A 15,536-nucleotide genomic window follows, 5' to 3' on the forward strand; every position below is an offset into this window, starting at 1 on the left:
ATATATATACATTAAACTCTTTTTTTTTAGTTTAAGGTGTTAACTTACCACATTGCTCGATTGCACAATCTTTCACTTCGTAGAATTCTTTTGAATAGCACCACGCACGACACCGTTCGTTTGGGTTGCGACAATAGTTATGATTTCCAATTCCTTTGCCGAAAACTTTAGCCGGCGTTACAGCATCTACGGGATTATTTGCATCTGTCCATAAAACACACTTTGTTCCATCTTTGGTTGTATCGAGAATTCCGCGGTAATCTGAAGCATCGAGCCTTTGAAAACATTCTAAATAAATATGTAATAATAATAATTCGTAAGGCAATTGAGGTATGTCGTCATCATCATTGTCGTCGTCGTAATGGACTTCGTCATCAATCATCAATGCCATCATATTTTATCATGATCTTTATCATTACTATTATTAGTTATTAAAGCGTTATAATTTTTTATACCCTCTAGTGTGTGTACGTCAAGAATAGTTTCGATTAAAAAAGACGATATACCACTAAAAGAAGATAGGTTGCATGGTTTTGAAAGCAGTTTCATATCATTTTGCATAACATAAGAATATTTTAAAAACACTAAAATGAGATGAAACAGCAATTAGTGGTAATTGGTATTAGTAAATATTTTGTATTCTCTCCATAATGTTTTTGTTCGCACTAAATTAAAATTAGCATGATTTGCAATATAAGTAGGTCCATACCATACCATAACGTATTTTGGTCAGTGGCAGCGAAAGCAAAGTTTTACTGTAACTTATTGAGAACCCGAAAACCGACTGTGCTTGACGAAGATATATTGTGTTTGTTAACCGACTGTGCCTGAAACCGGAGTGTGCTTTAAAATCGACTGTGTTTGAAATTTGCCTTTTTGGCGTTCCATATAATACGGCAGAAATTGATGTTGAATGTTGTTCTTTTGGTATTCCATATAAAACCGCAAACGGAATGCGGAAATACAACAATTTGCTCCAGAAAACAGCACGTGACAATGAAAACGTCTGTAAAATTAATTATTTTCCCTCAATTAAGCTGAAATATGGAATTACATTCATTTCGTTAGATGGAGACTCTGATGATCTACAGTATGTTGTTACGGTTTTTTAACCCGGTAGGTTTCGAATCCAATTGACGTTATCTGACGAATTACTGTGATTGTAGGCTTTGAAATAAGCATAATTATAAATAGATGATCGTTCTTAATCTGAATTATGTTACACGTACCGACCTGTAATACATTGCTCATTCTCGTCGCTGTGATCCCGACAGTCAAAATTTCCATCGCAGACAAATGACTTCAATATACACTCTCCGGATAAGCACTTAAACAATTTGCTGGAACACATGCGTGACTGATCTTAATATAGAAAGGAACATTCAATTGATCAAATGGCTAAACTAGTTATTTCAAAAAACTTTCTCTTTACACTTAGACGCTAAGTTCATATGATTTTTAAATCAATTACATATCGTTAATACTTTGCTTATTTTTTCCTCAGCCAAGAGGTTATGTATTCACTGCTGTCTGTTAGCCAGATTACGCAAAAACAAATAAATAGATCATCATAAAAGTCAAAGGTCAAGGTCAATGAAATGCTATGTTTTACCCTCGAGCATAAAATAAGATAATGGAATCGACCTCGAATTCAGGCAGTACTCAAGAAAACCATATATCGGTACCACAATATGACAGGTTCTATTATTGTATTGAGGACAGGCTGCAGAACTCAAGAACTATTGTGCCTGAATACAGCGGGCGAATTCATTATTACATTGAGGGTATGCTGTAGTTTTGCCCATCATACACGGCCTGTGTATTGCAATAGTGCGCGTCTGTCAAGCTGTCTGTCTGTGCGTGGTGCTTGTGTCCTTCAGGGCATATAACTAAAAAACTACTCGACCCGGATCGTTCGACCGAGTTGTGGTACGTTTGGCTAGGCACAGCGCATACCATCTACTATGCGCTATATACGGTAAGTCTCCAACCATAAGCATTCCCACCGGCAGACTGGAAGTGGTCGGACGGAGTGTGCAAACTCGCCTGATTGATGGGCTTGCTACTTGAAACCTAGGCCTCGTTTAGTTGATCGGGTGGATGGACCGCGTGCCATTATTTTTGTTCAGTACATAAATACAGGGCGAGGGTTTTTAATCTCAGATTTCTTTACGAAATGTTTTATTTTATTTTATTTTTTTCGCAAGTGTTTGGGAATGTACTGAGCATTCAGTACTTACATCACACGTCAGGTAGGTGGGAAAACATTCCTTTCGTATCCTGATGAAAAAACAAACTCAGATTACCTTTTGGTACTGTATTCATGCACCAGCACAGGGCGGAGGTACGCACTCTATGGAGTGACTGCTAAGTTTAAAATAATTTGACTTGTAAGAAGACTGTAGTTGCGTGTAGAATGCTTGAATGCAATATATTTGCAGTATCAATTACTTTTATAGAAATTGTTACGGAGCTTAACAAAACATCGATGCCTCTACAATACTATAACTAGGCCTACATGTAAAATAAGAGTGGTCGCTTAAGAGATAATGTAGTAGAATCCTTATCCAGAGTACTTCTTTGTAATTTAAATGTGTGTCCATCAGCAGTACCTCTATTTTCAGGAAATTAACAAAAATGTGAAATTTTACTCTTAGGGTTTTTTTTATTGTTTTGTTTTGTTTTGTTTTTGTTTTTGTTTTTGGCACGCAGTCATACAGTGATGTAATTGACCTAAGAACGAATTACAATAAAACCAGAACATGTGTCAAATTTGCAATTTTATATGCTCAAAATTTATCCCTGTCCCATTAATAAGGGTTGACCGTGGTGTAAAAATGTGTATTTCCTCTCATTTCGTGGAATAGTGTCCCCTTACTAGGTAAGTAAGGTGAAAAATTCTCACCAAAAAGTTCACTACCAAAACTCGCAAACAAATTTTCCGATTAGCATTACTAATCACATCATCAGACGAAGAGACCTACCTTCAATATTCATTTGGCAAACGAATGCTCTCGCATGCATACCTTTGCATAACACCTCAAGTTCCTTCCATGTACTTCCCCGTTTGGCTGGTATTTCTCGGTTCAGAGTTTTACAAATGTCACTATTTCGCTTTCTCCAAAGAAATATAACTGTAGCATTTGAATCGTAATAATATAATGCGTAAACGTATTGTGTGAGTGTTAGCAAAGAGGTGTCGCTTCTGAGAAGTACCGAGTTGCGAGGGCACGTGATATTATTGTACGAATGATCATGTTCAAATTGTACGACGGATAAGCACCGATCGCTGTCTCGAAACCAATTTGCATGGCAACCTGAACGAAATAACCCAACATCAAATAAACACAATTACATAGACATAGTGACCGTATAAGTGTTGTTTTTCAAATAAAAATTAGTAATCCTACACCTATAATATGATTTTTTTTATCTAAAACTAATATGGTTTTCTGATTCAGAAATTATGATTATGGATTTAATATATAGAATGACTTTTTATCATCATTCTCTATCGTCATCATTATCATCGTCTTTATCATTTATATCTCAATCGATATCATCACCGCCACAATAATCACGTAACAATCTCATCACAAACAATATTACCATCATTTGTTTAATTTATAAAATTATTATTAGCTGTTTCATAACTTCCCCTCCAACCTTCCCCCAATGGCTTTGGTTTCCTCCTACGTGTGCTATGGGTTAAAATCTCTGGAAAATTAAACTACAATGTGTTATGTTGATAAACCTTTACTTATTATTGTATTAATTGTAAATAATTATTTTCGTCTACATACCTTCTATTTTCACATCATTAAATGTTCTGAGCCACCCAGGTCTTCTTGATTCACCTATTAAAACAGATTAAAGCCCTTGATTAAAATATAGTTAGGTTTTCATAGCCAATGAGGGTTAGCTAACGTGATAAGTTTATGAGAGCACGCTTTCGCACCACAATAGCGTGTGCGATGTCGTCCACACGTAGAGACGTTTTCGATGTACGTGTGTGCCCGGTTTAAGATTACGTTCTGTATTACTGTACAGCCTTTTGTAGGAAGGCCAGTTTGTTTAAACCAGTGGTGGTGCTCAATAAGGGAACAGGTGGACTGTCGCACTTTGTAATAATCGTCGCACTTTGTAACACCAGTCGCACTTTGTAACAAAGTTGTCACACTTTGTAATAACCTGTCGCATGTTGTAATAACTGTTGTCGCACTTTGTAACATCAAGTTGTCGCACTTTTTAATAACTGCCTGTCACACTTTGTAATAAATCAGCTGTCGCACTTTGTAATAAAGTCTGTCGCACTTTGTAATAACTTGTTTAATTTAATTATGTTATAAGCGTATAAGCTTGAACAAAAGCTAAAATCCAAGATTTCGTCATGTGCTTTTAGACTACAATATTAGAGATTGGAAATTCAAGGCCTCGCCATCCCCCACTGGCGCCACTACTGGCTTAGGCCTTGTATTTTTTAACAAGCCAGGTCATCTGCTTTAGACTACAGTGTTGGTGCTCAATAAAGGGACGGGTGTACTTTCGCACTTAGTAATAATCTTCGCATTATGTACCGTAACACCTGTCGCACTTTGTAACAAATTTGTCACACTTTGTAATAACCTGTCGCACTTTGTAACAATCAAACAATCAAGCTGTCGCACTTTCTAATAAATGCCTCGCCTGTCACATTTTGTAATAACTCAGCTGTCGCACTTTTTAATAAAGTTTGTCGCAGTTTGTAATAACTTGTTTCATTTAATTATGTTATAACTTTTAATTTAATAAAATAATTAATTTTAGAATGTTGCATATTATGGATGGCTAATATTAAAAGGTCAAGGTATATACAAGTTTTACTAATAATTTGGAAATCAATGGCTTACTGTGTTGTATGTAATCCCAAATAAACAAATGTCAGATTTTCCTTTCTTGCGCGCGTGCATGATACTACAAGGTCAAGGTCATATACAAGTTTTACTTATAATAAGAATAAGAATTTTAAAACTCGTTGGCTTACGGCGTTGTATACGTTGTCCCAAACCAACGTATCTTTTGAGATTTCCTTTTGTTGCGCGTGTGCATAATACTGGTCAAGGTCACATACAAATTTTGCTATTAATTATAGAATTATAATTTTTAAACTCTACGTCGTATGTAGTCCCAAATGAACGTGTATTGTGAGTTTTTCTTTTGTTGTGCACGTGTATGATACTAAAGTTCAAGGTCATATACAAGTTTTTTAGGAATAAAATTTTAAAACTTGGTGGCTTATTGCGTTGTATGTAGTCTGAATCAGCGTATGTTGTGATATTTCCTTGTTGCGCACGTGCATGATACTACAAGGTAAAGGTCACATGCAAGTTTTACAAATATTTATAAGATTATAATTTCTAACTTGCTATTGTTTGTACTCCCAAATAATCGTATGTTGTGAGATTTCTTAGTTGCGCATGTGCATGATACTACAATATCATGGTCATATACAACCGCTACTAGTATGGTGATTATAAGTTAAAAACTCGCCGAAGCTTACGGCGTTGTATGTAGTCAGAAATCAGGCTGTGAGACTGATTGCGCGCGTGCATGATACTATAAGCTCAAGGTCACGTATACGTTTTACTAATAATTAGGATTATAATTTTAAAAACTCGGTTCGTTGTATATAGTCTGAAATCAGCGTATGTTGTGAGATTTTCTTTTTTTCATGTTATAACACAAAGTCAACGTCACGTACAATTTTGAGACTACATACAATGCTGTAAGCTATTGAATTTTAATATTATACACACCATAATTGTAGCACTTGTATCTAACTTTGACCTTATAGTATCATGCACGCGCGCAACAGGAGACAGTCGCAGAACATCCGTTGATTTAAGATTATCTACAACGCAGTACGGTAAGTTATTGAGAAATACCCCAATTATTGGTAATAAACTATGACCATGAGCTTGTAGTATAATGCACGCGCGCAACAAAAGAAAATCTCACAACATATATTATGTCGATTTAGGACTATGAAGCAGCGCAGTAAGTCACTGAGTTTCAAAATTCTAATTGTAAAACACGCGCGCAACAAGAGACAATCTTACAACATACGGTGATTTCGACTACATACAACGCAGCAAGTTACCGAGTTTGAAAATTATAATTTCATAACTATTTATAAAACTTCGATATGGCATTGACTTTGCAGTATCATGCACGTGCGCAACAAGAGACAATCTTCCAACATACGCTGATTTCGAAGATGCAGTACAGTATGTCACCGAGTTAAATTATATTCCCAATTATTAGTAAAACTTGTATGATCTTGACCTTGTAGTAACATGCACGCGCGCAATAAAAGAAAATCTCACAACATACGTCGATTTGGGACAATAAATACAACGCAGTAAGGCACCTAATTTTAATATTATAGTCCTAATTATGAGTAAAAGTTGTATATGGCCTTGACATTGTACCACGCACGCGCGCAACGGGAGACAAATCTCACAACACACGTAGATTTTGGATTAACGTACAGCCGCCGTAAGCAACCGCGTTTTAAAATTATAAACACCGGTAGTAATTGTATTTAAACTTGACCTGCATGTGCGTAACAAAAACGCAACATTTTTGATTTGGGACTACGTATAATGCAGTAAGCCACCTCGTTTTAAAATTATAACCAATGTAATTACAATCCCAATTATTAGTAAAACCAGTATATGAACTTGACCTTGTAGTATCACTCACGCTCGCAAGAAAAACATCTAATATTTGTTAATATGTGATTACATACAACGCAGTAAGGCACCGAGTTTGGAAATTATAATCTAAAATTATTAATAAAACTTGTATATGACCTTGACCTTGTAGTATTAGTCATCCATAATATGCAATATTCTACAATATTTTTTTTACAAAATTAAAAGTTATAACATAATTAAATTTAAAGTTCTGATCAAAATCTACACTAACTTACTTTGCACGCAAGATACTCCTGCATCTTCCGAATGTAGACAGTTGTGTTGATCGAGATGTTCACATTGTTGGAGCTCAATTTCCGTACCCGTGCATTCTACGTTGTCGAGGTGTATCACACCAGTTCCCTCGCCGTATCTACCCTTGATGTGAACAATACTCGCGTTACTGAAGCCAAGCTGGCGACATGCCACAAAGGCGTCGTTAAAATCCCATTGGTCATCGCAAACTGTTCCCCATATACCGTCAATGAACAACTCAACGCGACCCGTAGAACTACTACCACCCTGAAGTCTAATTGTACCTGTTGATGAAAACTTCTAAACTTTTATATATTTGTGAAATACCTGTTGAGGTGACGCAGTAATGACACCTAAATTGAGGATTCGAGGTTTTATAAGCTGAAGATAATAAAATCACTTTTAGATTTTTCTTTTAATAAGGATCGCTATAAGCACACAACATTTGTTTACAGGAAATCATAAAAGTGCGTAATTACATTTACGTTTTCAACAATAATAATCATGAACTTACTCTGAGAGCAAATCAGACCAGCACCTGCATAATGGTCACAGTAGCCGGAATTGGCGGTAGAGTGTACACAAGAATATAAACTGGTCTCATCTCCTGAACAGTCAAAACGATAAAATGTATCTTCTAAAACTGCACCAAATTCTGCGGAGTGATAAGCTTCAACAGCACTCGGAAAACCTTTCATGGTACACGCAACGTTGGCATCCTGCAAATCCCAATCATATCCGCAAACAGGTCCCCATTTTTCACCAGAGTAAACCTCTACTCGACCGGCATAGCCAACAACAGAGCCTTGAAATCGTATTCCCTCTGAAAACATAATCAATAAAGTTTTGTATAGAGGCCCTAGTACACTCGCTTATTGTTGTAAAAATATGAGGCCTTTACAATGGGGACTAAGTAAAGAACCACCCTCTGGACGGGAGAGAAATTTGTCCCTTAATGTAAATGATTCATTTTCGCGCGACTTCATAATGAACCATATGTAAATGGAGAGTGAGAACACAAAATCAAAGAACATGATTCTCAAGACACCAATCTATGTCATCCAGGCCTATAATATAGTTTTATAATTTTTCCATCTATACTTAATTCGATTATCAGGCATTGCAACGCATGTAACATGTTTTTGTAAAGCAGATACAAAACACATAGCATTATTATATATCAGTATTTCATGAAGCGCTTTTTTTCCCCAACCTCGAGGTCGGGGTTTCAATCCCTCTGAGGATTTCGCTTGTGTCCTAGCAAGCCACTTTATCTGGATTGCTTCCCTCCACCCAGTAGTATATTTGGGTATCTGGGGTTGCCTGCCTAATCCAATATGACTATGAAAAACAAAGCACTTTGTAACCTAAGGAAATAGGCGCTATATACTAAAATAATAAAAGTAACAATAATCAATAGCTTGTTTAAAATTAAACTTGCTGGATTTCCATCTATAATTTTCGTTCAGTGCTTTGGAATTGAGTTGACAAATTGCGAACACATAGCTAATTGAGGAATAAAAGCGATACAACTATACCGTTAATGAGATATATAATACTCACCACTTATGCATGCGACTTCAACAGGGCCGCTACTACACTCTGAAGTGTCATTACGAGGACAATCATGCAGGCTGGATTCACTACCATCACACCAAAGAACTGCAGCTCTGAGTGTATATGTACTGTTACGATTACCCTTATTTCTTAAATTATCAAGATCAGCAGCACCAAGAAAATTAAGGTCTTTACAAGCAACCTCAGTTGCAATTAAATCCCAGTTGTCTCGGCAAATATGATTCCAAGCGTTGTTGAAGAATATTTCAATGAATCCAGAATGTAGGCCTACTTGAAGTCTTTTATCCATGTATCTCTTAATTCTCAGCGTATCTACAAACAATCAGAATTAAAATCTTGTGATATGTGTTTTTGTGTGTGTCTGTGTCTATTTGTACACATTCAATTGCCACCAATAATTGAAAATAAGCATAAACAAAAGATTTAAGTACCACAATGGAAATAAGTTTGACTATTGAGTTACTTTAATGTGTTTTATCCTTGAACTTTTTATGCTGTATATGAATTTCTAATAAAATGAATGAATGAATGCGTAAGTAGGCCTATCCTTATTTAACAGACAATCAAGATTAAGAGATTATATAGCTGTTGCTGTTGCAGTTGTAACTAATAGGCCTATATGGATTCAATTCAAAGTTTGTTTACAAATAACCATCATAACATTTATACAAATATTATAATCATCACCCATAAGTTTTCTTTTAATTATGCACTTTCTCATGCTTTGCTGTACATATCTTTATATAATGTTATTATTCATTTATTTTGCAATTTGATTGTCCTTTGCGTAGTTACTCATCGGGGTTTTTTTTTTGGTTTTTTTGGTTTTTTTTTGTATGCACTGTATGTACACTTATGCTGCTTTGTAATTCATGTGTTTTTATGTAGGCCTAACTTGATGAAAAAATATATAAAATAAAATAAAACCAAAAGTAGGCCCTACTGTAATTTTAAGGATTGCTTAAACAATATACCTACTTACTCCAAATAAAGTAAGACTCGTCATTGTGATTAAATATTTCTATCTTTTATATAAAGGTAATAAAGTATCGAATAATCTACTTACCATTTGAGCATTCAGTGTAACATATATACCTATTCCTGTTTGCCTGTGTGTGGGGTGTACAATATAGTACGTCATCTCGTATTTCGCAGTTCGCAGTTGGGTAATTAATGTAGTTATTTTCGCATCGAAATACATTTAGGCCACTTGTATGTTGCTTCAAACAAATGAAGTTTAAGACGTCAAGGTTGTTTTCTTGTGCATCATCAATACCTGACCTTACACCTTCAACATACCTCCATGAATGGTTCAGGTATACTTGGGCAAAGCCTTCTACACGAGAGAAGCCATCAAATAATCTCGATCCACCTTTGGGAAGAAAATACATATTGATATAACAAAGCACAACAATAAATGTTGATAAAGACAAATATTAATTATGACAATATAATTATGCATAATAACAAAAACAAAAAAGCTTTAAAATAATCACTAAATTGAAAAAAAAAAATGTACTAGACCTATATATAGGAATATGATAGTAATTATTGTAGCAATTGTTGTTTCAGTGCTATAGTCCCACTATTCATAATTAATAATTTCGTATTACCTGTATTAACTTCTTATATATATTCATATTTATTTATCTTGTTGGTGCTTTCTAACTGATTCTAACATATATTTCTCATTTCAAAATTGTTATCTTGAACAATAGAGGGAAACAATAAAGTTTGCGCTAGATTGTCATTTTACTATAGAAAGTTAACGGCCTACAAAAAACGGTTTTTAATTTGAGAGGGTTCAAAGTCATTTTAAACATTCCGAGAACTGCCTTACGCAGATGATGCTGACATTTCTCACACTGAAAATAATTTACAACACCAACTTCCCGTACTCCTTTCTGAATTAGAATTAGTTTGAAAAAAGACCAATGTAACGTACACACCTTATTTTATACTATGATCTTTCGGCAGGCAAAACAAATTCAAATTTTACACGTTTGATTTATGACAATAAATTTATCTTGCAGTTTTCCAAGGTTATTGAAAGTAATTGTATATGTTTGTGTTATTAAGCAATTGCAATTCTAAAATTATCAATAATTGCAAATATTTTATCTTTTCTAATAATTATCACTTCATATGAAGGTCATATCATATAATTTATCGTGATATGAATTTATTAGAAATGATATTGTCAATTTTTGGTAATGAGATATAAATGAATTGAAATGAATAGATTAAGGATAAAAAGACAAGTGTAGATGATTGAATTACGTAAAATGTGTCTAAAGCCAAATAACTACTAAGTGAATTGATTATACAGTAGTCAGAGCACTGTTTTCTATTTGAAAGTAAAAAGTACTAATGCCAATATTTTTATAAATTATAAGATAATTATATTAACTTTTATCTTTTAAATGAAGGGGTTTGTCGCAGTGGATACGGTGTGGTTTTCCAACCTGGTTCAGGATTTCAATCTTTCGCTGTGCATTTCGCTTGTGTTATTGAGCTTACACAACTATCATATCGGATCGATGTAGTCAATCATGTTCTACGTATCGTCTCGATGGTATTGAATAAACTGCAGTTAATAAATGTGTTAAATAAATGTCAAAGTGTTCCGCGTTTATTGTAACTGCTATATAGTACCACATAAAATTGGGAGTAAGCTGCTCTGGACCAGCGTTCCACCCAGGGTAAGCATCATGCTCTTATCTGCTTGAAACTGGGGATGAGCTCTCAGGATGTATGATCCCCGTGGTTCGGCAAGGACTTCGATTTACTTTGTCTATAAAGTAATATTTGTATTAAAAATATAACTATAATGACTATGTTTTACATATTAAATGGGGACTGGTTGTAGACATTTTGTCAATAATATGTGAAATTAATTTTAAGGCTTTGTCTGTATTAAACATTAAAACAAACAGTAATTGTCTACCACCTTACCAATTAAAAGAGGCAAGAATATCAGCTGTCAGTATTAACAACAATTAGGCCTAGCTGCGATTGAAAATCAGAAGCACTTTCTTTATTTCTACTATGAAATAATACTAAGAAAGATCAAGGTACAATGTTTGATCCAACAGACATAATCTTAAAAATGATAATATATAGACATACATTATTATAGTTTATATATATTTTAGTAATTGGCTGTTATTGTGGGTAAGAGACATGTAGCATACTTACTGGCTGTACATTTCAGAAACACATCTGTGTCGCAAGTCCCAGTTGAGACTGTTTGGAACAAGCATTTTTCGAAACGTTTTTCTGACCCAACGCAACTGACATTCTTTATAGTCGGAGAAATTGAATTCTTGCTATACACCTCAACGACGTCTAATACATCATCAAAGTGAAGTTGCCGGCAAATAACTCTTCCAGCATTCATGCTTATATCCGGCGTACATACTTTGTGCCACACTGAATCTGTAAAAACCTCTACTCTTCCCTGTGACGGAAAATCTCCTCCTATTAATCTTAGTGAGTCTGAAACAATTTCAGTCATAAATGTCAATGAACTGTATTGTCTTTCATTTCAGATACAATTATGAACTAAAACAGTTGTAATAAAATTGCATGTTTAGTTATGTAATAATTAAAAACCTATAAATGTAATTTAAAAGCAAAGCATCATACAATACTACATATAATTACATTTACAGCTAATAAACATAAGAAATTCATTATATGATTTTCAAGTTATATATTGAAATCACTGTTTAACTGATTTTATTATTGATTTACTGGTTTACTTTACAATATAGGCCTAGATGTTTTATTAATTAAATGATGAAAGCAATGTATAGACATACTTTACTGAATCAAGCAACAAATCAACTGATTTGTCAAGAAATTAAACTATTCTAAAGCGGAGGTATTCATAATGCTATTAGATCTACATCAATTATTCTTTTACAAAATTTACTGAAAAACAATTATTGAAAAAAAAAGATTTAGTTGCTTCTTTATAAAAAAGGAAAATATTCCTAAACACAGGTGTTTCATCATGAGTAGTCTGTAGAAACTAAATTTTATTAAGTAGCAAAATGGAAATAGGACCTCATAACTGAATTATTTTTGTATTTAATATCAATCAAAATATTTGCACCTTCTTAATTGATGAGGCTTGTAAGCCTCAAACGTATGGTTTTTTTTTTGTTTGTTTTTTTTTAAATTAAAGATGCAGTCTACATTATTTTTAAAAGCAGCATTTGTACGCCAAAACAAGACCTGAGTTCTACCTTTTGCACAAATAACTCCCGATTGTACTGGTGGCCTGTAGTGTGTCCTTTCTAAAGAACAATCTGTTATTTCTTTTTCACCTCCTACACATGTCACCCGATACGCCGGCATGTCAGTAGAATGCCCAAATATTCCACAACAATCGGCGAACACTGCCTCTGGAAAACCTAGATTCTGGCAAATAAAATTAGCTGCTCCCAGATGCAATCCCGCCACAGTGGACCATTTGCCAAAATAGTATATCTCTACACGCCCGTCATGTGTGCGCCTATACCTCGATGAACCAGGTCGTACAAGTCGAATTCTGACTAAAGGAAATAATTAAGCAGATCATATTACTTTACACAACGGCAGGGCCGTTGTGGTTTGCAAGGAGCGAATCCCCATTGGAGCAATGCACTTTTGATAATTTAAGGAATTATTTGATCATTTATTATTTTCTAAAAAATAAGCTATACAAGATTTTTTTAAACACAAATAGAGGGGCTATGCCCCTTATTCCCCCTCTAAATCCACCAGTGAACTTACTGGAGAAATCACTGACAAACTTCTGTTGACTTCTAAGACAACACTCTGGAAATGCTCTTCTAACTTGCTGATAAGTCAGAATATTTCTAATGTACATATACATCCCTACATGTTTATAAATATTTAAGAATGTAATATATATTTTCTGAATAATATATATTATATCAAAATTAGCACAACTGACATTATTTCATAAAGAATAGAATTGCATTTTCTTATACGTGGTCAAAGAAAGTATTTTAATATTATAAGAAGGGCCTTCTAAGGCCAAAAATAACTTGGTGCTGCCTACGTCAAAATCTATAAATCAATTATAAAACATATCTACTATAGTTAACAAAAGAAGTATTAATAGTTATGCATCATATGGATTACGGAAAAAAAGATTCACGACGTCGACAAAACGCAGAGGTTTCTCCACTTTTGCATGTAGTCTATTTCTTTAAACTATTATTTACAACTCGGGTTGGTTGCTGGCGATCGTTAAAAGGTTTTTATCGTTATAAACGCATTGTAAATAAGTTAAAATTACAAAAAGAGCCTGATTCAGAGTTCATATTCTAAAGTATGTACTTAACTACATGCTTCGTATAGACTTCACATTACGAATTATTAGTCTACGTACGTGCAGCAACATAGGCTGTTGGCTTGAAATAATTAAACATTTTGACATTTGGCTTGCTAGTGTATTACATTACAACAATCCAATAGTCAATAGACTTTATTGGTAAAAATCATCATGAACTAGTAATTCTAGAAAGTACCGAACGGGCACGAATCTTTGGATTATTGCGAAAAACGCAAAACAAACTTTCTCTCGACCAAGTGACCGAGTGGATGCGTAAAGGAAGAAAAATTACATTTTTTATACTGAGGATGGTGACTAACTGGCACTGGTAAGTTTCAAAAGTCACTGTACGTGGCAGCAAATTTTTTTTTTAAACTTATCAATCGTTTATTAAATATATAGAAGTTCACCAAAGAGCAAAATAAATGTTGTTTGTCAGAAGGAACATGGGTTGGGTACATGAACTTAAGAACATACAATTTAATTTTATATTTGGGCACGACTTACCTTGCGAACATATGACACCAACATCTTTAGAGTGATTGCATGATGGATTAAGTAAAGAAATGTCAGGATCACATATAGTATTATCTAAGTTATCGATACATCCACTTATATTTGTCCAAATTATTTCAGTTGTTCCCTTTCCAAATTTGTACACAAGGTATTCCTCGACTCCTCTGTAACCAAATCTTTTACAAAGCCGTTCTGCGTGTTTTTCAGTCCATTCGTTCGAGCATACGGTTCCAGAGATTCCACGAATATCTATTTGGAGGCGACCTTCTCTTGCCACTGTTCCATTCACTAGAGTCGCTATGATATACATAATATATTAACATTTATAATCTAAGTCTAAATAAATTATACATTTAATAAAAAGGAAATAATACTGGAAAACAGTAATTTTCTGGGGAACGATGACTGGATCTCGATTGAGTTACAGCAAAAGTTAAAATGTAAAATTAAAAAGGCAGCCAGAAATATAATACAAGAGCACCGTGTGATGTTAGCACAAACTAGAATAAATAACGAATAAAGTAGTACCTAGGCCTATTATTGTATCTGGTTTGATAAGATGAAAACTTAACGTCCCCTGAATAGGAATGATGTCCCTTATTTGGGATTATATGTTATTTCCTCTCCCTCGTGGAAAAGACGTGCCTCCGTGTAAAGGTGTGTCCCCTGAATAGAAGTGTACCAAAAAACAGGGCTGTTAATTTACTCCGCCCCGATGTAATGCATATGTCAACTTACTCCGATGAGTTTCTCCAAAAGCTTGCTGTACACGTACGCAGCCCCAAAGCAAGAGGGCTAGAAGAGACCACGTCATTGCCAAACAGACGTTAAATAAGCCTCGTACTTAGACGTTCTGGAAAATCAATTGAATATAAAAAGGTATCTGCAAACTAATTGTTAATCAAAATATGAAAATAATAGAAAGGGCAGCTAAGTCGGCTAAACTGGTAGTAGACCCTATGTGTGCGCTGAATCGTGGAGATTTCTTGGTCCCCGGTTCAAAACCCATCTGTGTTCACGTTGTGTTTTACTGTGGAGGCCTGAAATACAAGTTTCAATAGGGCAACGTCTTTCGGATAAGACGTTAATCTGTTCCCGTG

The 15,536-nt window shown here is 34.6% G+C and overlaps 1 protein-coding gene across 1 annotated transcript in view; it reads right to left on the reverse strand.

Annotated features, from left to right (window-relative positions):
- Positions 1 to 15,250, reverse strand: part of LOC117111558 — a 29,497-nt gene extending 14,247 nt beyond the window's left edge. Inside the window, exons 1-12 of the mRNA XM_033254497.1 lie at positions 15,175 to 15,250; positions 14,428 to 14,733; positions 12,824 to 13,132; positions 11,769 to 12,068; positions 9,637 to 9,942; positions 8,556 to 8,882; positions 7,507 to 7,815; positions 6,974 to 7,276; positions 3,804 to 3,857; positions 2,985 to 3,317; positions 1,234 to 1,362; positions 49 to 288 (exon numbers count right to left, since the gene is read on the reverse strand). Coding sequence (XP_033110388.1) covers positions 49 to 288; positions 1,234 to 1,362; positions 2,985 to 3,317; positions 3,804 to 3,857; positions 6,974 to 7,276; positions 7,507 to 7,815; positions 8,556 to 8,882; positions 9,637 to 9,942; positions 11,769 to 12,068; positions 12,824 to 13,132; positions 14,428 to 14,733; positions 15,175 to 15,250 — 2,992 coding nt within the window. The remainder of the gene's footprint in view (positions 1 to 48; positions 289 to 1,233; positions 1,363 to 2,984; positions 3,318 to 3,803; positions 3,858 to 6,973; positions 7,277 to 7,506; positions 7,816 to 8,555; positions 8,883 to 9,636; positions 9,943 to 11,768; positions 12,069 to 12,823; positions 13,133 to 14,427; positions 14,734 to 15,174) is intronic.
- Positions 15,251 to 15,536: the final 286 nt, after the last annotated feature.

The sequence above is a fragment of the Anneissia japonica genome, unplaced genomic scaffold, assembly GCF_011630105.1.
Source record: "Anneissia japonica isolate Jap-2015-1 unplaced genomic scaffold, ASM1163010v1 scaffold288256_len377385_cov191, whole genome shotgun sequence".
NCBI lineage: Eukaryota > Metazoa > Echinodermata > Crinoidea > Comatulida > Comatulidae > Anneissia > Anneissia japonica.